At 42.6% G+C, this 25284-nt stretch overlaps 1 protein-coding gene across 2 annotated transcripts in view; it reads right to left on the bottom strand.

The window, feature by feature from the left end:
• LOC118225441 (enhancer of polycomb homolog 1-like) overlaps positions 1-25284 on the bottom strand; it is a 44824-nt gene that overhangs the window by 11468 nt on the left and 8072 nt on the right. For both annotated transcript variants that reach the window (XM_035413843.1, XM_035413841.1), the window contains exon 2: positions 6826-6985. In XM_035413843.1, coding sequence (XP_035269734.1) covers positions 6826-6925 — 100 coding nt within the window. In that variant the 5' untranslated portion in view covers positions 6926-6985. The remainder of the gene's footprint in view (positions 1-6825; positions 6986-25284) is intronic.

The following is a 25284-nucleotide window of genomic DNA, read 5'->3' as shown; positions in this document are numbered from 1 at the left end:
GCTGGCCCCGCTGTTGCGGTCCAGCCAAAAACTTAGGTTACGTATTACCCAGAGTCCACCCAGACTGACTGTGGCATCCTTTTTAAGGCGCAGCACTAATAAAACCAACACAGCAACTTTCACAGCAACACTGATGCTGCAGTCAGATTGCAACAAGGCCCAAAACCTCAAATCATTTCTGAGGTGAACTCAGGTGCATGACACGCATGGAAAAGATGAAACGAAAGCTTTCATTTTAATGAAGAATATTTCATTCAACTGGCAATGTTCTGGTGGCTGCAGAGGACCTTTTTATATCAAATTTCATTCACCAAAATTTGATAGGTTTGTTGGCACGTAATAAATGCATGTCTTGTCTGCAAGTTACAGTATTTTTCTTTCACAATTAGCCAACTGTCATCAGTCTTGAATATTCAGGCACTTTAAGGAGCACTGGAACGTGACATTTCGTGGGTATATGTCCATGGTACTGCATGGTCACTGGAGCTCAGCCGGTGAGCACTTTGAGTGAAGAGCCCAAAACTGCCCAATACCAGCCGACAGGGCGAGCCCCTCCGCCAGAGCCACTACTGATCCATGAGACAATACAGCGGCTGTGGGAATTCTTATTTACATGCCACCAGACAACGTTCAGAGAACCATGATGGGTCAGCCATTTAAAAAACATACGAGACTCTGCAAATGACAATAGATGTATGATTACTGAATTATTATTATTTCAATAATAATAATCTTTCTTTCTTGTGCAACCATGTGATGCCTTTCTGTCTATCAGACAAAAGCTGCAAGGCCTTGCTGCCGAGCGGATGTCACATGAACACCCAGCAGATAGGAGTGGCACTGTTTCTCTCAGAAGCTTTTCAAGTGGGCTCTGAAGTTTGAATGCTTACTACTGCACCAATCACAAGATCAAAGAGAAAAGAAAGCTGATATGCCATATGTTATTACGCTTAAAAAAAAACAAAAAAAACAATAAGGTTTAGCACCCAGTCCTACCTGGAAGTAGGCTACATTTCTTACATTTAATTCCAAGCCTAGCAGATTTAGATTTTATTTATTTTTTTCATTGAGCTTTAAGATTTAGTATAGTAGCTTAACATTCACAGGTTGCTTATATGGGTTTTGTTTACAAGGCTCTCCAATTTTCAAAAGTCATCCAATATTCCACACTACTCAATATTCATGTTCCGTATACAAATAGTGAAATTTATTACTACTGCATGCATTTGCTGATGCTTATTGTTTATTTACAGCACACTTCAATTTATTTCTTGTGTAATTTGTACTGGAAAACAAAATGCCATCAAATACCATCAATAATATGAAAAATGGCATTTTGGCCACATCGCCCAGCCCTAACACAGTTACAGGTCAATAGCAGAGTACCGCTGCTCCAGCTGCTCCAGCGAGCAGGAGCACAGCTGCTCATTACGCACCCGACCCGTGCGCGCAACTACAGCACGCTGCGATCTGATGCAACGGGCATGCTGCCATGCACCGTTTTGAGCTGCTGTGCCAAGCACTTGCTGTTGTGCTCTCCAATGCCAAGTCCAAGCCTTCAAATACTACTGAAATTTGAGAGCGCGCTCTATTAAAGACACTGACAGGATTAAGGATTCTGAAGAAAAGCATCATAGTGATGGCAGTACAAAAACTGACTTGATCCACTATCCAGTTTAACCTAGCCTACTTAAAGTACATAATAGGAGACATAACAATGAACACACACAGCAGAGGACATTCTCATACTTCATCTTCCTTAAGACTTCACATACAAACTATCATACTGAAATACAGGTCAGGGTGGCCACCAGTGACTCTCCTGACGGGAAAGTAACGGGACTCCCATAGTGCTCCCTGCATGTCCTTTAACTCAGATGCTAGTTAGCCAATTCCCAGTGCAGCCTTACACATAGCTCCTAGAATGTTTTCTCCTCATACATGAGCCGATTGCTCAATTCCAAGCAACAGGTGTGCAGTGATGCAACGGCACTACAATTTGATCCAGTCATGACTGAACTGGCGACAGAGATATGTGAAGCAGGAGCAGCAGCGAGCGGCTCCATTCCAGTGTGATGGCGAATGAAAGCATGTCCACAGCAGGGGACCCAGTCACAGCAGAGCAGCCTCTCAGCGGAGAACACGGACACTCTCTATCCAGATTAAAATTGCAAGCTGCAAATGAGCGGTTGGTAACTGCACAAACCAACGCCTATCAGCTCCGTTTATGCGTCCTCACTGCAGTTTCATTTACAGTATGTATTTATACAGAAACTTCTATATATGAAACGTGTTCTTTATATTACTAATAACTGATTTAATCAAGTACATTTCTCAGTTGGTAAAGAACAGAGTATTGCTGTTTTTGTTTAAAATAAATGTATGCTTAGGCATTCTGTTGATTCAGACCTTTTTTTTTCCTTGAAAATAATCCCTTACAGGAGAAAATTGATATGTCAACTGTCAATCTTATCCACGTGCGTTTAACAGGCAACATTTATACAAAATATGGTGAGAAAAGATGCCGTGAGAAAAAAGCAGCAGAGATCAACTGTACCGTGATTAGAGTACAGTTTCAGTGACCAGGTCCCAGCGCATTCAGAATTTAGGATCCAACAGATTTCACCCAACAGTTCAACTGAATCACTCAAGAGGTAACCTTTCTGCAGGATTCATCACTGCACATTACAGAGAATGAAAGCATTAGACTATCAGCTGGATTAAATGTCCGTGGATATGCACATGGAAGATTTCTTCTTCATAGAGTGCATGGCTGTTTCTGTCCCAATACAACCTTACAATGGCCAAATGGAATTTAAAGTGAGAATTAGCATCTTAAAACAAACAATAGTTGGACTGAACCAGAATACATTGTAGGTCCTCAAAACTGAATTTTGGGACCAATGTTCTACAGCTGCACAATACACATTATTATTCCAATGAATATACATTCATATAGTATCAATTTATACAGCTGGATATATAGAGGCAACGCATGTTAAGTACCTTGTTCAAGGGTTCAAAGACAGTGTCGTACCCGGGAATCGAACCTGCGACCTTCAGGCTACACAGCCACCGCAGAACAGACATCCACTGTTCTTAGCCAGCCCTCAGGACACCATCACAAAATCAGCTGATGAGCAAATTATGAATCTCCATTTGCCATCTAGTAGTAAAAGCTAAATACTACCAATAGTATTGGCTACAGCCAGTGAAGAGCGACGCCGGCAGCATAGGAACATGATCTGAGGTGATTATGACGGCAGAGTACACCATGAATCAGAGTGGCGGTGACAGATCCCAGAGGATCCCTGCTTTCCGACAGGAAGGTGAAGAATGGAAAATGACGAGACGATGAGCCAAGGACCGCTGGAGTTACTCCAGTGTTTCCAAAGGCAGTTCCTCTGTAAATGCGCCTGTCAGCAGTTCCTTCGATGACAGGACAGGATACAGGTCAGAGGGACGAGAAGAAAGACCGGAGCAGTCTCAAAACAACATCATTTTTTGCTTGCCATTAACCATAATTCTGAAAGCTTTTTCTCTTCCAAATGTGGCATTATTCATTCATTCATTTTCCAAACTGCATATTGCCACTCTGGGTCAGAGAGGGTTGGGAGCCTATCCCAGGATGCATTGGGTGAAAGGCCGGAATACACCCTGGACAGGTCGCCCATCCATCGCAGGGCCCACACACCATTCACACGCACTTTCATACCAACAAAAAGATGTAGAGTAAAAGTCTCGAAGGCCTTTCAAATTTAGTACCATCTTGCTGCGAAGCGGCAGTGCCATTTACAGCTGCTCGCTGGAATTCTTTATCAGGATTAAAAACACACTCAAAACGCGCCGTACTCTCAGCCGTACCAGCGTTAGGGGTGGAACAGTTTCCTCAAGTAAACGAGTACCTGCCAGCAGATTCTTACGTGTTGCTACGCGCTACACCCTGGTCAGCAACCTAGCCTTTCTGCCACACTCATATCCCTGCAATACATTAGGTGCCATCTAAAAACGTTAAAAAGAAATATAACACGGCAATGTCATTATTTGACAGCTAAATTACTATGATTTTATAATAAACAGAAAATTTGTTTGCGTAAGCACTATTTTTCAGAAACTATGAACGATTCACGTGTGAACATTTGTGGGGTTTGTGGACTCCCCTTGGTTGGTAACCTACTCAAAGTATGAAATTAGTGTTTTCATAGGTAGTTCTCACTACGATTGACTGCTTGGTCGTGCACAGATGAGTGGATATTAGTCGAAGACACAGCAAATAACTAGCCTAGCTAAATAATGTTATCTACAGCTAATAAGACGAGCACACCACCAAAAAGACGCCAGCTAAAGATCTCATCTTCCTTCCATGAAAATGTAAACGAGATTGGTGACGCTGGGAGCCGCTCTGTTGTCATAATGCAATTCTGGCCACTGCTGAAGGGATGCTCTGGCACTGGTGCTGACAGCACAAAGAGCAGAAATCTCTGCACATCCCCACCCGCAGGACTCAGTGCTGGGTCGTGCCGCACCACCTCACCACCCCTCCCACAGAACAAATCCTGGGGGAATCACTGCTAGAGCCAAGCCGATCAGCGGTTCAAAACAAGCTTTTATCTTATCAAAGAGTAACTTGAGTAACCGCAAGGACAAACCCGCTCGTAATCGTTTACAGAAAATTGTCCACCCCTAAATGGTGCACTTTTCTTTATTTATTTTTTACTTTTAAACCAAGCGTCAAAATTCAGCTTCACAAAAGCTCTCAAACCAAGTAGGTTTTTGGCAGATTCCCAGTTCAACCACCATCATTTTCCTCTGCTGTGAAACGGCCTCCCCAAAGTGCAATACCGCTCAGGGCCCAACACCGCTAACAAGCTACACCTGGTGATGGAGTGCCACGTTGATGAAAAATGGCATTCGTTCTGCCAACCCTCAATGCACACAGAGCGCACCGTTTGGCGGAACTGCAGACACATTAAACACTGGACAGCGGATAAATTCGGCATCTCCTGGGAGAAGCAAAACCAGCCCCGGACGGGGCCCCAAGAAACACCGCGCCGCAGAACGAGAGGTGCTCAGGCGGTGCTTTTTCGTACGTGGAAACGGTTTCGGTCAGTGAACCCGAGCGAGGTGCGCGCGGGCCGCCGTGCCGCAGCGTCCCGCGGCGCTCCACTCTGATCTCGGCCGCGCAGACGGCGGGACAGCGCGGGATCGGGCCGCTGCCGTTAGATGCGCCCCGGAGTCGCCCGCGGCAGTCCGGGCGCACGGCCCGCTGGCGCACTGGCGGCTTCCCGCTGCCCACAGCGCTGCACCACACGAGGCTCGCATCACACACAGCCAGCTCATCCCATTTCACCCTCTCCCTGCCTTTACTCCACAGCAATTTCCCAGCAACGTTTATTATTACTGTCCATCCCACAAAGCCAGCTACTCACCGTACACAAGGCATAACACAGCCTAATGCTAAATGCATAACTGAGCACAGGGTCTCTACTGCCGACTGCTCATCACACAGCCTAAATGTAACAACACTGTTGAAATTGGACTTGTGTCACAGCCCAATGGCCGCACTACAAGCCAATGGCATCTCACATGCAGGGCCTTCTTGTGTCACAGCACACGCCATTAAGCAGGACACAGCAAATTGCACGGCCTACAGTTATCACCAACACTGTCCAGCTCAACCAACAGCCTACTGTCAACACCAACACTGTCCAGCACAACCAACAGCCTACTGTCAACACCAACACTGTCCAGCTCAACAAACAGCCTACTGACAACACCAACACTGTCCAGCACAACCAACAGCCTACTGTTAACATCAACACTGTCCAGCACAACCAACAGCCTACTGTCAACACCAACACTGTCCAGCACAACCAACAGCCTACTGTCAACACCAACACTGTCCAGCACAACCAACAGCCTACTGTCAACACCAACACTGTCCAGCACAACCAACAGCCTACTGACAACACCAACACTGTCCAGCACAACCAACAGCCTACTGACAACACCAACACTGTCCAGCACAACCAACAGCCTACTGTTAACATCAACACTGTCCAGCACAACCAACAGCCTACTGTTAACATCAACACTGTCCAGCTCAACAAACAGCCTACTGTCAACACCAACACTGTCCAGCACAACCAACAGCCTACTGACAACACCAACACTGTCCAGCACAACCAACAGCCTACTGTTAACATCAACACTGTCCAGCACAACCAACAGCCTACTGTCAACACCAAGACTGTCCAGCACAACCAACAGCCTACTGTCAACATCAACACTGTCCAGCACAACCAACAGCCTACTGTCAACACCAACACTGTCCAGCACAACCAACAGCCTACTGACAACACCAACACTGTCCAGCACAACCAACAGCCTACTGTTAACATCAACACTGTCCAGCACAACCAACAGCCTACTGTCAACACCAACACTGTCCAGCACAACCAACAGCCTACTGTCAACATCAACACTGTCCAGCACAACCAACAGCCTACTGTCAACACCAACATTGTTCAGCTCAACAAACAGCCTACTGTTATCAACGCTATAAAGCTCAACCAGCAGCCAACATCAACACTGTCCAGCAAATGATGATTCATTCTCCAATCACTAGTAGTATTAACTACACAATGCAAATGAGCAAATTCACTTCTCTTGCACTTCTCTAGAACAGTCTGCAGGACAAATGGTAAGGATGCTTAAATCCGCAAAAAACACACAGGCAATACAGTCACACTTTCGTCTCGCTGCTTCCAATGAACACCCCAAACAAGACGCAAGGACGGCTCTCTCTTTCCGGGCAGTACTCACGCTGCAAGTGAATAAGCTGCTTTGGCATCTTGAACTCCCCCGGGTACAGAGACTCATAGTAGGCGATGTTGCTCTCGGCCTCCGGAACGGGAATGACCATATTATCCCGTTTCTCTCCATAAACCTGCTGTGCCGAGATGGCCCGCTGGAGATGGTGTTCCTGCAAGAGAAAATAAAATCACATTAGGACCCAGAACCCATTTTCCACTTCTCCAAAACATTCCCTTTCGTATAACAGCTGCACATCAGCGCTACGGGGTAATGAATGGCTTCCAGTGGTCGTTACATCCTCGCTGAAAATGTGTGTGTGCCGTAAAGAGCATTTCCTCTCGCTGCTATGATAAATGTGGCAAATGGCAAATGCTCTTCCTGCTAAAGCTTTCGATACGGTCGATTCTTCTTTATTTTTTATGCTGTTGCAGTAGCTAACTGACAATCTGACATCTCAAACGAATGCAAAAAACCTGGGGATGAAATCTGAAGACAGGTCTTGGATTTGGACTGTGCCAAAAGGCTTTTATAGTTAAACCATTAATCCATATTTTCTATTGTTCATATAACCATGTTTGTCTAAAGTGAAAGGAAATTGCATACAACTGCCCATTCGCTTTACGTACTACAAGAAAATCACTACATCTATGGCTGGTTCGGTTACTTGATACCATTTCCAAATCACCCAACGATGAATTCCCCATTGGGGAAAGCTTGTTGACTTCTCAAAGGCATTCACACTCGTATCAAACAGGTGAAGCTTGACACTTCAACCCGAAGCCTGGTAAATGCTACGTCTCCACCGAGCGCACAGCAGAACCTGAGGAATAAAGGGCGACGCCTCAAAAATGCTCCAATGGGGAACGGCCGAAACCCCAGGGTTGGGAAATACCACATTAACAAAGGCAGGTGCATGCTGGGATATAGAAAGAGAAAACTCCACTAAGCCCAGCAGGGTGATGCCGATAAAAACAATATCCCAATACAGTCATGTGATGTGCAATACCATCACCGGAGAGCATTTTTGGCTGTCTGTTGTGCATTCCGCCGTGCGGGATTCTGGTCCTTTAAGGTACAGCGCTGGCAGCGAGAAGCAAACTTAGTGAAGACGACAATGTCTGTAAATCACAATACCCAGCTCCCATCATGACAGCTGTCAATCATTGTCAATACCCGATACCATCACCATCTAGCCCAGCCCTAAAGGCCAGACCAAGAAAAATCTGCCAAAACATATAAACTACACCACATATTTGGGCCTTGCCAAAGACTAATAGAATGTGTGAGCAAGTCGAATCCAACATCAGGAGACCAAATTCACAAGTGTTACACAGACAGTCTCATACAATTTTAAATGTATGTAGACATGTTGGAGGATTCCAAAGCAAATTAACTCACATTAGCGTGCTGTAAAAGCTTAGGAATGTAGCCCAACTACTGTTAAATACAAATTCTGTAATTTCTCACTCTAAAAATTTAAATCAGAACACTGAGCCATGAGAAATTGACTAAAACAGACATACCTGCCAGCCAACCCCATTACCTAAAAAAAATGCCTGTACAGCTGTGAGGCATGTTTTCACCAAGCTTGACCAAGATCAGTGGTGCTGACCAAAGACCAACTAAATTGCAAATCTTAAATTGTGAGCGGCTGAGCAGTTATACAACTTTGGGTTCTGACCTTGACTGAATACCCGACTTGATAATCAATCCCATCCAAATTTAGTTAAACCAACACTCTCTATTAAGTAGTCTACACCTTTGAATAAACTGGAGGGTTGTTCTTCATTGGATGCTGGTAGTAGTCAGTTACGGCACTCTACACAAGTAAAGACTGAAGCCACGAAAAGGCTCTAGAACATACATGCCGAGTAAAACTAAGCTGCGACAAAATATTCCAGCATAAGCAAGAGCTATACTGGGGTTAAAATGAGCACACAATGCAACCCTCTTGTATACTGAAGGTAGGAATAAGCCAGATAGCAGTGCTGAAAATCCACAGGACAAAAGCATTACTATTCAAACGCTGTAAATTCTCTCCTATAATAAAGCACTATTTCAGATGATTTTCTGCTCGGTCAAAACATTACATATTCATAGAATGCACTATTTGGCATGCCATTTATTTCTCCTTTTCAGCATAACAAATGAGACTGAAGGCATTTTTCTTTTGAATTGTGTGCTCTTGTGTAGCCCACCCAACATCGCAGAGCTATGTATAAAATGTTTAGGTAAGCAAGATCACATGAAAAATACTTCACCATGGAAGAAAAAAGGTTCCTTCCCTGATAACAAAAAACAAAACAAAAAATAAAAACCTGCTTGAACCATCTGACAGTCTCAAAACAGGCCAAAATAAAGCAGTCTGAACACACTTCAATGTTCTCAAATACAGGGACAAAAGACACGAAGAAAAATAAGCTGAGAATCAAGCAACATTATTTTAAAACATACAAAAAAAACGAGTGAGTTTTTTGCTAAGTTTCAGTTGAGTGGACTGTGCCGTCTGTCCCACGCTTTAGATGAGATGCTAAAGCAGGCTCACTCACTGAGGTCATAACAGACCTCATGGCTCTCAAGAGTTAGGGTGTTGGCAGAGCTGCCAAAGTCAAACTGCCCAAAAACTGCTTTGACATCTGGCCACTTGCATCTAATTGCCTATGAAATCCCTAACATTGCCTAGAAACTGGAATGCCTCGTGTCATCACTGCAAACGAGCTCCAATTTCTCATCAGTTGACCTACCTGATTAAATGAAAGGTAAAACGAGTCACCTTGAATATTCTCAAGAATGTGTGACCATTTGACAAGCTATAATTATCCATCTATATCTACATGACAGCAATGATTTACTGGGACCATTGTCCACACAAGCAGAACAATAAGTAACCTTTCACATAATTGGGTGGGGATGGTATATTCGCATGAATTCAACTAGTAACTGAACTTCAACAATGAGAAGAATCCCTTATTGTACCCTCTCCAACTTGTTCAGCCAGCTTTAAACAAAATACCACCACACTCCCAATACCCAAGGCCAAGCTTTCAATCTGATGCAAAACAGCTTTTGCAGACACCACTTAGAGACTTGGAATACAGATGAAGTTCTGATCAGGAGGAAATTTATACTGGTAGACAAATTAAACTTAAGAAGCCAAATTAAGATGATACATTGTTAGGACATAACCACAGTTCAAATGCACTCTCAACATTTTATAATAAAGGTTGCAAATCTGTACTGGATGTCCGGGTAGTGCTGCTTCTACTTCACATTACACGTCATTATGCAAACGGATTCTTAGAAAAATTCTAAAGGGACAACCACAAAGACGGCATGATGACTAAGAAAAAACAGGTGACCACACAAAATGGCTTGCACACACTGACAGCATACAACACCAGGGCTCCATTTCAAACATGACAAACAACCAATACTACTGACATTCATTCAGCCATCTCTCTGCATGCAACACTTTAGCCAAGTTCCAGTGCGTGAAAGTGAGCTACAGCAGGTCGGAAAATAAACTAAACAAAAATACAGAATCTGTCCCAGACCCACAATCAGACGGCTAGAGCGGAATGTTTCAATTTCCCACAACCGCCAATTTCTTTTCAATACAAAAAAGATAAAAAATTTCCCAGTCTCTCTTAGGTAATATGACCTTTTGAATGCTCTAAACCAAAGTGCAAGCCAGTCCTCTTGAGTGACAGCGAGTAAGCTGATGGACTAAAGTCATTTCTACAGAACTATTAATCCTGGGGTGAAAAGCGCACAAAAGCGTGCGGGGTTGTGCAATTCTACCCCGGGGCTATAAAAAGCACCACCGTGCCAGGCCGGGCCAGTGAGAGGTGGTGAGTGGAACACAGTCGGACAGCAGCAAGCCCTCAGGCTCAAGTATCAGCAGGGTAGCACTAGCAGACAGAGTGATCCCAAACAACCCGCCACCCACCCCGCTGGGCCTGCTCCGCTTTCCCGAAGGCCACTGTAGGGGCGGCGACTTCAGCCATGCTGCCCGCAGTGAGGCCACATGGGGGAAAGGATGGAATTAAAGGGCGGATCCAAGCCTTATTCAGCATCTACACACGCAAATACACCCTGAACATTTTTTAACCATCCTGTGAATCACATACCCTTTCTCCAAGCCAAGACTACTCTTACGAAGTACTCAAATGCTATAAATTGACAGCTTTACATCACAATATTTTTCTGCACAGAGTTTGGAATATTCTAAAGAAGAAAACTCATGGGACGTAGCAGAAGCTGTGAAGAAAACAGGTATGCAGACCTTTCTGCCAAACGCACTGATTGATGTTCAAAATGCTGTCTGTGTACACCCCAAATTTCCAGAATTGAAAAATGATGCGTTTCCGGACCTGAAAAGGGACATTTTCGAAAGCAAAAAGGCAATTCCAAAAGAAATCGATTACACTCAGTATAAGTGAAAGCACTCATCACACAAGGCGTACGGATATAAAATACATGGAAGAACGAACCCTGGGAGTCTGTTCGGTGTGAAACCTTGGCACTGTTAAAAACAAATAGGTTGCTGCATGTAAAAGAGCACAGGAAAATACACCTACTCCTTTTATGCTATATTCCTACCATTCCTACACCTAAATATCATTCAGACTGGCTGCCAGCTTGATAAGCGGCAGCTGCTCAATTTTAATGTTTTCTAAAAATCTGTGCCCAGGCGAATTTTAAAATCATTAACTAATCGCTCGTTTTAGTATTGGACTTCTTACTGAATGGGTCTCGCTGGGGAAGTTTTTAATGACCGTAATAAATCGTGTCTTGTTTGGAGTCTGAAAGTGGTCAACACAACCAAAGCGGAGAACAGCTCAATACAAAGGGGCAGATAAGGAGGAGAATTTGGGGAAGAGTCACTGGATGAAGTTTTTAAGACATTTCATCAAAGACAGTTTCATAATTAGTTATTAGATTTACCATGAAATTGTGGAGTGTGTGGAGCTGGGCACAACCCTGACCGATAATGATATATTTCCCATCACTTAGAAGCCACTCAGCCACATGGCTCATTTGGAAATTGAACATGTATACCAAATTATTCTTCACCAGTATAAAGTAGACTGCTATCAACTGAAGTCACACTACCAGAGCTCTATTCTTGTGAACTTCATACAGTATCTGCTTCTAACTGAAATATAAATAGGCAAGACACCAGCATATTTAAGTTTCAAATAAATCACATGACTGAACGACATGGTTAAACTCACTGGGAAGCATGCATTTTTGAGTATGCGAGTTGTGGTGCATGACTCCCTCAGTTTTCAGACAAACACTGATGCGCTAGCTGTTGGTGGATACATTTCATTTAAACCAAGACAGACCTGTTCCTAAGATCTACCACCCGGTATGATGTTCATTTCAACCCTGTTTTGGAACACCTGATTCCACTAATTAGCAGCTCAATGAGAACTCTAGTTATTGAACGACGTGCTTTGTTTGGGCTGGAGTAAAAACCAACAGGTTGGCAGATCTCCAGGAACAGAGTTGGGCAGCCCTAATTTAAACAATTTTCAAACATCTTCAGATATGGAAGCACACATGGAAAGGCAAATATTTGCACTGATTTTAAACATTAAAATTTAATGAAAAATACAAGCCACAACAAGAGTAACCATTTAAAAACCAAATACCAAACATCTAACCACATTACTGGGCAGTAAAAAAGGAACAGACTAAAAAAACATTACAAAAACAGAGTGAGGTTTCCCCATGTCAACAACTAACAGTGCATTGAATCATTGATCAGTGTGATCCAGTGGCAAATTAAAACACCATAATAGTTGCCATGTCAAACAATAACCTACTCCTTGTGTTGTTATCTTACATATTTATTTTGTCCATAAAATCAACAACCCATTTAAAGCAAAGGGTGTTACAAGATGATTACAAGAGGTGCCATTCTGAAAAGGGAATTGCCCTTTTAAAAGAAAATAGCAGTGGCCCTAATCACTAGATTTAATTGGATTTCCCATTTGAAAGTTACCAATTTAAATTCACCCCAGTAATATTCCATTCCCAAGAACGGACTAATTGATTTTGGCAACTGAAATGCATTGCTCTGGGTGTTTGTATTTGTAGACGCTCCGCGCATTTTAAGATGGTGAACCTAAACATGAGAATCATTAATTCCTCACGATATAGCGGAGGACAAGGTCCAGTTTCACACAAAAATCTAACTACATTCATCATTCGTGTGAACACGTGCCTGTCTGCGGTACTTATTCCCGTCAATCCAGCAAACTTGAATTTTTAACACCCCTTAAAGTAGTGTTTGCGCAGCAGCTTCAGTATTTCCTTCAAACACACTCGATGCAATGCAAAATCTGGTCCACAATGTCTTTTAGATGTTGGTGAAACATGATTGGAATTACTCTATGATGCCAAATCATGACATCATTTTCAAAACATTTGACTTAAGGCTTACGAGAACAAATCAAGTTTCATTTGGCATGTAGCCTACTACTACCGTAATAAACATAAGTGACATTACTACAACCACATAGTTATAACCTTACATTCAAAAGAAAACAAATTGAAGGACAAATAAAGGAACTACTCAGACACAGTAAAAGGATCTGCCAACAATACTATAACATACCTAAATTACACGTGCAATGTGCAGCTAACATAAAATAACACATTTGCAGCTTAGAAAGATTTGCACTGCTAGTACACCAAACAATTCCTGCTATAACAACAGTGTTTGCACAGGACATGGCATGACATGACTAAAGACGCACGGTATCATAATCGGTCTACTGCTAGACCCCCCAGCAAAAAGCTCCCCCCAATGACACCTATGTCCCCACAGACCACACTCCAAATAAAGGAAAAGACCCATTCATCTGACCCGCCAAAGGGTTTCACCAAGGCCACGCTTAATTATGATGTACTCGCCCGTGCTAATTAGCACAGAGATTCACGCTAACCGTATGACTAATTCCCAGCAGGCCCCGCTGAGGAACAGTGAGCTGTGACAGGCCGAGAGGCAGGAGGCAAACCGCGGCGTGAGCTAGCGGACTGCGCGCCCCTGGCTTCGGGCCCAGCGGAAAACATGGCAGGTCCATGTCAGGCCACAACAAGAGGGTTCCGAGGAACACAGCCAGTGCTCACCCACGCAGTCCATCAGCACACTCACTCGCCCTGCAATCTGACCAGGTCTGTCCTAAAACACAGCCTTCGGGTTGGGGGGGGGGGGGGGGAGCGGCCCTCGGAGTGAAGTTATGCATTTGTTCCCAAACACGCGTATTAAAGAAGCAAGGCCACTCCTAGTGCCTCCGAAGGACAAAACGCTTGCGTTTCAGATGACTGCAAGACATGCTAACGCTAGACCACGAGTGTAATGATTCAGGATGCTGCTGACCAGCTTCTTCACCTCTCACTGAAGATGAACTAAAAAGTGTGATTTCTGTTGCTTCTGTTATCGCAAAACAGCCAGGGACCTCTTCAGGCGTCTTTTGTATAGCTCAGAGCGTCATTCTTTAAGGTCACAGTGCATGACCGAACAGTTACCGCACCATTGACATTCGTATATAAACACACAAAAATAAACTATTAAAATACACTTCCGTCTATTAAGCGGCCACATACAGGCCTATGCTTTACTTCTTTCCCTGCCTGCATAACAGGTGCCCTTTTTGTTTTTTTGTGGAACATTATTGCTTTTAAACTGTGCGTTTGCCATAAATTGTCATTTTGAGTACTGTAAAACCGATCGCACTTGCGTGCTATTTTGCATCTATTGGGTTTTCCATTATTTTTGTTAGCATTAAGCTAATCACCAGATAAACAGCAATTAAGCTAACTGTATGCACTGTGTATTGCCAGATTTATTGGTACACTTGTTTGAAAACTGCACTTGACTTGCTGCAGTTCAATAAAATGTGTCCCACAAAAAAGCTGATGAGCACCTTTTGCTTGCAGATGATTTATTTTGTAGGTCCCAATGCTCACAAAACCTCACAAGTGTAAGCAAGTGCAAGAGGACAACTGATATTACAAGAGTACTCATCACAGCCCTGTGTGTTACCCGACACGGATGTTAGAACACACTTTTCTTTCAATTCCCTCCTCCTGTCTGTATGTTCTGTTAGTGGCCGCATAATACCGTGATACCATAAAACCGTAATATTTTTGGGCAAGGTTATCATACCATGGAAATCCCACACCGTGACACCCCTATGCTGTAACAGCATAAATAGCTATAATAGGTGCTTGCTCTTACACATTCTACATGCATGTTCCTGGGCGTGCTTTACCATATATGAATTCCTGGCAGGACTGTTGTACCCAAAAGCACCAATGGAAAACAGCAAATAAAGGAGCAATTACAGAACCCAAACATTGAATGGATATTATTACAAAAATTTCAGTGTGAAAACATACCAAATATGGAATTTTTTAATATGTAAAAATGGCTGATTGACACTGAAGGACAGGGTTATAGATTCACTGACACTTTAAAAATCCATTTCAACCCATTCAACCCGTGTTTTGACTTGTCACTACGGCAGTAATCAAATACAAACAGGATGCATCCTCAAGAATGTCCCCAAAATAAAATGACCCCTTGCCATTGCATATATCACTCTCTGTGGACAGCACATTAAAAAGCTAGTTCTCTGGGCATTTTGTTGTTACCACTGGGATATATATGCAATATACATCCGGTCAGATTTCTACATAATTTCAGACTGATCAGTTCAGGGGGGTGGAGTGCGGGGGATGGAACTAACCCTTGCATTGCGAACTGTCAACACTGATGCCAAAGTGCACTTCTGGCAGGAACTAGCCTAATTCTAAAACGGTTCCACAAGCAGTATGCAGCCTGCCATGCGCAAATTACCCAAACCAATGGAGACTTCAAATGCACGCTTTTCAACGGTGGTTACAAATGCCACCAGAACGTACTGTGCATTTGATGCATTTTAAATTACACTTAGGCCTACTGTCTGAAGATGTACAGAGAAATAGCTGAAATAGCTATTCACATTGCAGGTATTCTGGAAGGCGTTGGGTTTGTCCATTTACCCCCAAACCAAAAAGAAATGTGGATTAAGCTTTGCAAGTAAGCACACAGCCAACAATCTCCAGATGTGAGAAGCCGCATCCGCTAGCACTACCTACCTATATCAGCACGTTTCATGCAGCCTAGAGACAAACTTCACTCAGATACACCAGCAGAACAGCTGGCTGCAAAGTAGTTTAACATTTGTGGAATGTGCTCTATTGTTTGTTTCCTAAAAACAGCAATCCTCTCAGAAAATTGAGCAGTAGAGAAGCAAGTACCCTCATGCCGCCACTTCCCCACTTCCTTTCACACGTTGCTCTTCTGATAAAGTTTGTCCAGCATAGAAACTAATCATACAGGAGGCAATTATAACAATCCCTTCAAGGACAATACACTAAGCATTTCATTCAGTCCACGAGGAACTAAAACGGAAGACTACCACTGTCTCCATCAGGTACTTCATTTTCAAGATTTCACCCTGTAACCCAAAATGCAATTCCAGTTGGCTAAACTAATTACGGTTCCTGGTACAGTCAATTGCTTTCCCACATAACAATGCAAATTTTTTAAAAAAATCACCAGTTCATATAAAATCACGTCAGAAGGAAGCGTAATAATCATACACGTACCCCAAAACACATACTGAGTACTTTCTGAAGGTATTCAATACAGCAAATGTCCATATGACTGTGGAAGTTGTACACCAATACATAACTGAAAAACCAGATGGCTTCTGGTTAGTCAAACAATGGCAACTGTAAAAACAATCCCTTAAAAAGGAAGTTCAGCGTTTCCTTCTAGCATGTGTAAACTCATTAGCAAAGCGTGTTCCAGGGAAAACACCCAGTCAACTTCCCACAGAGAAGGGCATACACTCTTCACTTTGACAGGGGCAGACAGAATGCCCATAAAGGTTGCCATAGTGACCAGAGAGTGGCTTCCTGCAGGTGCCATCTTCCTCCTTGCAGAGCTGAAACCAAAGGCCAAGACTGTTCATCTAAGACACAGGGGCTCCACATAGGTTCACAAAGATGCATTCTGCCTCTTTCATAGTAGAAACCTTGTGTGTGACCTAAAGGAAATAGATATTGTGAAATAAATTTGTGGGGGATGTGGGGATTTCAGTCCCTTGGAATGGGACGGTTTAAGAGAAGATAGTTCTGGGGGAAGGGGGTGTCATTCATTAATGAGTTAACGTGAAAAACCAATAATCATTTCACAAACTGCAGAAGCACTTCAGAAAGTTCCATTTGAAACCTCCTATACTGGGTCACATTTAGTATCATTAAAACAATTAAATTCAGCCCGAGAAAAACTGGCTGCCCTAATTATATCCATGCATAACAAATCACAAAGACAGATGGTTTAAAATAAACATGAGGGTGTGCTTGCTAATAGTTTTCAAAGTCCACGCATTAAAACAATTTAATGTGAAATTAGATCTCCTAGAAATTCTGCGTAACAGCCAAGCCACAAGTGGACAAATTTAATTACATTTTATTTCCTGCCTTGAAGGACTTTACAGTTGTTTTCTCAGCTAGGTTTTGACAGTAAATTAAAGTCTCCCAGTTTAACTATGAATTATATACTACAAATAATTGGAAGACAAGAACTGCATGGCTTTCTTCCTTCCTTAATAGCAGAAAGAAATAGCTTCGGCACGGTGCATACCACTTCATTGAAAAACACTGAGCGATCAACCAAGTGTCTTTTGAGGAGAGTAATGCATTAATGAAATTGCCATGATTACAAGCCCTTCCACCCCCCCCCCCCCAAAAAAAAATCAATGCCCAAATAATCAATGGCCTGTCCACTTCAACAACAAACAACCCAGACGAATCTGCTCTTTATAAGACTGCACATAGAATACTGATGTCCACATCAGCCGAGGAATCACAAATAATTTAAACAAGGTGCCAAATCAAGCACCAAACTTAAAAATAAATAAATAAATAAATGAATGAATGAATGAAAAGGTTTTGCTCATGGCCCAAAATTGAAGAATCAGTGTTTCAGTCATTCTATTAATTTCAAAGGATCTAGAGCAGGGGCTGAAATGATACGCGTGCCACCAGCCAAATGCAGGTTGTGTCGGCTGCAGTGGGTGAAACTGTCCTTGTCACCCGCCAAAGGTTTTTAAAAATGTGTACGACTGAAACAGGTGTGACTAAGCTCCCTGTATACAGCGCCACAATGCGATGAGAACACTGACCACGCTATTCTATCACAAGTCTCCACCACAGAGACGGTGCATAAAGCATCCCGCAATGAAGGCCACGCCCACGATGGAAAACAATCTGCTGCGCACCATAGAGTTATTATTACCAGTCGGCAGATTTACAAGATGCTCTGTGGTGGGCTGTACTAATAAAAAGGCCAGGAATGCAGATCTGAGGTTTTATGTGCCCCCATGCAAAAAGACCAAGCCAATGAATAGGAAAGTGGATTCGGGCCATTAGATGTGAATCAAAGTACATCTAAATTTTTTATTACGTTAGCCATTTCGTCACCGCTAAGTACGTATAACATTCATTTAGCTGTATGAGGCCATGTCAGAAGTGATCATTTGTATGTTTGACGACCGTTTTACAGGTCACACTTCAATGCTACAAAATCAAGCTATACTTTGGCAAATACACAGATTACTGCATACTATTTATCGCGATATGATTCAGTTATCAAAACACATTATGATTATTGTACAGAGGGAATAACTATGACATACAGACAGCCATGAAAACAGCATTACAACCCTACAATAATCATAAGGTGTACTCAAACAATTTGGTGCTCCTGGAGGAAATGTACTGCATGGCTCAGATCACATGGCCTCATCGACAGCAGCCAAGAGACATCAATTACGATTCAGAAAACATAAAACGTTTAAAGATTTAATTTAATCTCCTACTGGGACTTTTGCCATTCATTGAGGGTGTGACAAATTTTTGGTGCCGCTGACCATATTTCAGAGTTCACTTTGAACAATAAAAAAATATTTTATTGGTCAGTGCGGTTGGCTTCGACCTCATAGAATTACACAACAAAGGCGAACATACTAACACTAACTTCCTTTAAGTTTGATCAAGTTAACAGTCAAACTACATTTTTTGCGAGAAACCTATTGTCAAGCTCACAAGCACACACTGCTGTCTACGTTCCAAAACTAGTTTTTGTCCTCCCTAATCTTAGATTGGAATTTTCTATTGGAATTCTAAATGACCATCTTTGTGATAATGTTTTTAACGTGGTTTTCAGGTAAAAAAATGTGAGTAGCTAGCAGCAATTTGTATCTACCTTCCTCAGTGGTTAGTGGGGGGAAAAAAGTTAATTTCAGACACTGATTGAGGAAAAGTGACAATAGGTGAGAAGACTGCTAGCGCTACAATTTCCAGCGTAACAAATAAGAGGTAGCTGTCCTGACAGACAGAGGGGCAGGCTTTAGCGGGCCTTGGTGCTGGCGCTCTAGAGGGGAAATGGGTCAGCCCGCCGTGCGGCCGCACACGTCTCCCCAGCGCGGCGCCCGCGGTCACGCCAGCGCTTCATCTTCATTGTCATCCCTGGCCGTTACGTAACGCGGTGCACATGAGGGGATGGTAGGAGATGTTCTGCTGACAGCTCCCCCCCGCCCCTCCCCCAGTCTCCCGCAGAGCGCTTTGTGCTGCTGATCCGCCAGAGCAGCCCTGACTCAGAGCTTAAATGGAGCACCTCCCGCCGGCCCCCAGCCTGACACACTGACTGAACCTTGGACAACCTGCAGGACCCGTGGCTCAGGGGACTGCTTCTGCGCAGGACAGAGGGCCTCCTGAAAAAGCCCAGCGCGAGCACGCAAGCAAGCTAGCGCCGTGCACAGGCACCCAATACACACACAATCAATACACCACTGCACCACGCAGGTATTCACACCTCACACTCCGTGTTTTTAAAAAAGAAAGCCAATTTTTGGGTTCACAGCCATCAAATGTAAAAGAGAGACAGGTGGGACAGGTGTCCTCCACAAGCACTGGCTTGTACGGAGCCCTGTACTCTCAGGTTTGAGTCTCAGCTGTGTCAACAGTAGACTTGTGCTGAAAATCAGCAGCGGGGACACAAAGTTCTGGCATCTTCCCCACCAGGGAAAGGGTGTGTTTAATCAGTCAGGGTTACTCAGGTTACAGTTACATTAGCCCTTCCCAGTGAGGTGCCAGACACCAACTGGCTGCCAGCTGTCTGTGACTGTTCTCCGACTAGTTTGTTCGGCCCATATACCTGAAAGCAGCTCATGAAATGGATTGTCATTGGCTAAGCTGATAAGGCTCCCAGTCAAACTAAAGTGCATTGCAAGGGTATTCCCTGTCATTACATCATTCACAACACAGCAATCACTCAAAGCCAACCACTGCTAGTCCACGTGACAGTTTGTACCGCTCCACAATCCAAAGCAGGACCGAACAGGCAGCAGGAACACTATATTCAATGTGGGCCAAGGGCTACATCTGCCAAATCAAAGCTGCCGGTTCTGATGCAGAAACCAATATTTCAAGTTAGTTTCATATGCAAAGACTCGGATAGTTTACACTCCCTGGTAAGTCTCAAGATTTTTTATTCCAAAAATAGCCAATTCCAAAAAGTCACATTTTCAAACGATTAAAGGGCTTCAAAATGCAACTGAAAACATCCTTGGTTTTGAGTCACTGAAATTCTGGCCATGTAGAACAGACTTTCACTATTTTTAAACTACATCAATTTCTATATCTTAACAGAAGAGACATATGTTCAGAAGAGCACACTGCTCTGACATTCATGAGTGACAGGGTGTGACTAGACAATCTGGTAATTCGGGAAGCAGTCATGTTGTTTAATGTAGTGTGGTACACTGCATTTAATGTGGCATAAACCCTCCCACGCGATCGAAAATGACAGACCAGACAATCTGATAAAATCAATAGTTTCCTTGGCCTGCCTGTGGTTTAATGTAGCCTAGTATCTTGAAAGAGCGGAAAGACTTGCTGCAGAGACAGTTGTACTGCAACTTCCCTTTGAAGAAAAAAAAAATCCAAGATTCTCAGTGTGAGCCGAGATCCTCAAAATGGAATGAACATGTTCAGCACAGGGCTAATGAGAGCATTGTTCGAATCAGCCCAAAATATTCAAATATTCAAAATCTTCAGACAAATCTGATCATTGTAGGGGTAAGAATCTTTTTTTGAACCAATCTGATGTTTAACCAATAGAATGTAAAGGGACATGGAACTCGACACAGTCAAGTGATCTCAATCCTGCACCAAAAAAAAAAAAAAAAAACAGCATTTTGAACATACAATTCCACTTCTAACCTGTCAATATTACACAACTGTAATAGAAAATATGAAATTGGGGACTCCACGATCCTGGTTTGTTGTCTGAAGATACGATCAGAGTACATTACGATGCAGTATCAGGCAAACCCAATATTGTTATTTTTTGTCAAGTCTCTTTAAAAAAATGTATTATTCAACACTTATGCACAACAATAACACCCAGTCTGGATTAAAATCTGCTTTGTTTAGTCTTTTTCTCCTTTCATCATATCTTGGCACCAACTCCATGTATTTCCATAAACTTCTCAGTACGTGTTGTTTTCAACATCAGGTCTGCTTTTCAAACAAAATGGCACAAGTTTTATTCAAAACAGACAATTCACCTTAAGTTCATGCTGCAAATTCTTTCATACTGTTGCAACATGCAATTTTTAATATTCATTGGATGAAAGTCAAAACCCCATTGCATTGAATATGGTAATTCAAAACCATGCACTACTGCAAGGAGTCATACCGGTAGCTTCGTAAAAGTGAACACACGGCAGACATCATAGCAGACATGGAAGCCATGGTGGTGAATGGACAGTGCTCGCTCCAGATATACGACAACTGGCGTAAACTGAGTGCAGGCAAAGTGAGAAAGTACAGAAACGAAGCTTTGCTACAGGTGAGAATATACACATTTAAGTGCTGTGGTGTCAGAGGATCGGATTAAGACCGGGCTTGCCATAGTTTATATGATACTTGGTGGTATACTCAATGGTGGTATCGAGACCCCGATGCCGATCTATGGATCGGAACATGCCTAGCTGAAATCGACAAAATAATTTCAGCTAGACCCATTCAACTGCACCAGACTGGCGTTTGCATCTTTTCAAAAAGGTGCCAAACAAGACCAAGTCAAAACCTAGTATATGGCTGGACCGTGTATGGGTGTGCGAAATTGTGGCCAACTTCATCCGGCCAACCAATGGTGTAACTTCATCACTCAGTCACAGACATTCGTGTTTACAGGGCTGGCCCTGCTGCTGTGGTCCAGCCAAAAATACATTTTCAAAAGAATTATTTTGAATTGAACTGCAATGAAAGATTCTGATTAATTTCTTATCTTGCACTTGTAACTACTGTACTCAAGAGAATAGGTTGGGAAAATATAAAGGTCTCAAGTAAACCTATATTCAATCAGAATTCCAGTTGTCACAGTTCAAAGCAATGTACGCATGCTACATGGATAATTAAAAGCTTTACCATATAGCCTAATATTTAAGCCCACCAAATGATTAACTGAACCTCAGAAATTAATGTGAAAGGCTCATTTAAGTGAAACCAATGTTAGTCCTCAAGGGCAAAACACTGCACTAGCAGTTAGTGCAGAGAAGAGAGGTCTTCGTTTACATTAATTCCACTTCCTCGGGTCGAGTTCTTGAATTCCAATAAGCAAGCGCCTCTTCACTTCCACAAAATGAAGACCAAAACATGCAAAGAATCCCAAAGAAATTTAATTGAACAAAAAAAAACCTGAACAGCTGGGCAAACACATAAGCAGGTTTAGCCAACACAATTAAAACCATGTAAATGATTAATCTAAATCAGTTAACCCATGACATGTCATGCTAATGATCAGCTAATCTTTTAAATTGTCTTGGAAATGCACCAACAGTGATAATTTCCCCTGAGAAATTTTACTCAACTATATTACTTTCGCAAGAGAACTGCTCAATTTCGTTAATGACAAAACCACTTGACTGTTCTGTCAACAGTCAAAGTCCAAAGGTACCCTCACATCTACTAGAAAATGTGTAATAGCCATTTCCTACAGGTGTGAAAGTGAAAGTAAATCGACTAACAGGAGAAATGTGCTGCGAGTTGAGCTGCCTCTCTAAGGACTGCCTGTGTTGGGAATGTGGACTTCGCCCGAGGCGAATCCACCCGACTCCTAAGAGGTAAAAGGAATTTGATGTCACGGTCAAGGTGGCAAAACTCGGATAAGTTCATTCTGGTCGTAGAAATTTAAACACCAACATTTGGGCAGAGGATGAGACGTAATGGACTAGGGCTGCTTGAATTAATTTCACGATTCAAATGGAAAAGATAGCAGCTATTGAAAATATACAACAGCAGAATATTTGTGTGTGCTCTCAGAACTTGCCTGCTCAACTGGCTCCTCGCCATTCCCATGTAATCTCATTGCTACGGTAGTTTCTTCCTCTGTAGTCACTGGCGTAGGAATGAGTCAAGCACTAAAGCGGCAGCATAACTGCCAAAAATGCTGATTGCATTGTCTTACCACTCCTGAAGATGCAAAAACATGGAAAGTACTTCATTTCATGCATTTCATACAAAGATTCAACAGAGACTGCAGCTTGCAGAATTAAGCTAAAACATCACAAAAAAAATACAGCAATCTGAGGGCCCACTTGTCAACTCCGCATCCAGCAGACACGAGGAGGCAGCACCTGCATCTGAACAGCCAGGCATGTTCGCCTCTTCTCCCCTTCATCCACATGTGCATCACCCTCTCAGTGCCAAGAGCCCTCACACATAACAATCCAGGTACGCGTGAACACTGGCTGATGGTGCTGGCTTTCAATTACATATTTTCAAATAATTACATTTTTTGGAAAAGGCTATTCAAAAAGGCATTTTTGGGGACAACGGACAGGCTTATGTTGGACATGGCAGGGCTGCAGTATAGAGATGGGAAGAGCTTGGCATTTCAGGTGCTTTTCTGCCGGACAAAAACAAAGCTATCGATGGAAGAACACCTTTCGTGCCTGATATTTTTGTTTATTGGTCCTATTTACACAGCTGTCAGTAGCATTGTGAGATCCAAAGAGAAGGTGCTTAATTTTAATTAATTCAAAAATGAGGTGTCAGGCTCTAGCTAGTCTGCTCAACATGAAAACAGAAATCGCTCCTAGGGTTTTTAAAATGGCAAATATACATTTTGCTCAGAACAGCAAAACATTATTTTTAGCTTACTGCATCCAGCTAATCACACCGTTTCATTCCACTTCTGTTACAAGCGTCATAAAATAATAAATGAGATGCATTTTGAGTTGGTATATTATATTTTTTTATTGGAACACAAATTAATGTGTAAAAAGTAGATTTTGAGATGCACTATGTTCGGGCCACTGAGGATACAAATTATATCAAAATAAAATAACCATTCCAATAAAGGATTTAAATGGAATGAACTTCGACCTTTTTTGACAGCACTTTCAAAGTGAAACATTCCAAATGAATTGCAAATTCTAGTCGCATATGTTTGCGTACCTCATGTCCTACCTTAATACACATTTAGAAATTCTGCTTCAGCTGCATGCAAAGTAAAAACATGCAATCTAAGTCACTGACCGGTGTTGAGGGCATATCTGATGAAAATGCAGGCACTTCATGTGTGACCGATAAAAGATTTGCAAACATGGGCAAAAGGGCTAAAAACAATGCTCAGCATTCCCTGCCAAGACATTTGCAGCCATCTCAGATAGCAAATTGTGACACCAAAATCTAAATCATGACAAACACAGGGTTGTATTCCATTTTGCCATCGTCACAACATTTCTTAGAGTCATTAGTATTGGTAAGCATGCCTCAGAAAATCAGCACTTCACAGACCAAAATAAAACTGACTGCCTTCACAGGGTGTCATGGTGGGGAATGTGGGTTTTACAAGTAAAGAAACGTGGGTTTTGTGCAGTTCAGTTGACACGCCCCACCACCCGCATGTCTGTTTTTGTAGCGCTTAAATATATCACACAATATAACACACGTTAAGCTACAGCTTGAATGAGTTCTGTCATCAATAGCTAAGGCTCAGATAACGAAGGCAAACCTTGTGCTGAGCTCAGCTTATGTTCAATTAGGTCTCAACAATGTAATGGCAAAAGGAGAAATAATATACAATGTCCAGCCCCTAGTTAACCAGTGTTACCCCGACAATTATTCTTCAAAAACAGCTATGGAGTTAGGTTTGCCTAGAACAGAGGGATACTGTCCCTTTGACATCCCTTCAAATGAGAAGCTAATCTTAAAAAATAAAAACCAAGTAACTAGTGCAGTGTCAAAAAACCAAAGTCTATTCACATCTTCCTCATAACAAATGTCACTTATTTGCTATTCATTTTTAGGCTGTGTTAGAAGCACTGT

Source organism: Anguilla anguilla, chromosome 4, assembly GCF_013347855.1.
Source record: "Anguilla anguilla isolate fAngAng1 chromosome 4, fAngAng1.pri, whole genome shotgun sequence".
Lineage (NCBI taxonomy): Eukaryota > Metazoa > Chordata > Actinopteri > Anguilliformes > Anguillidae > Anguilla > Anguilla anguilla.
The sequence above is the reverse complement of the archived record's forward strand: the minus strand, read 5'-3'. Positions and strand labels throughout refer to the sequence as shown.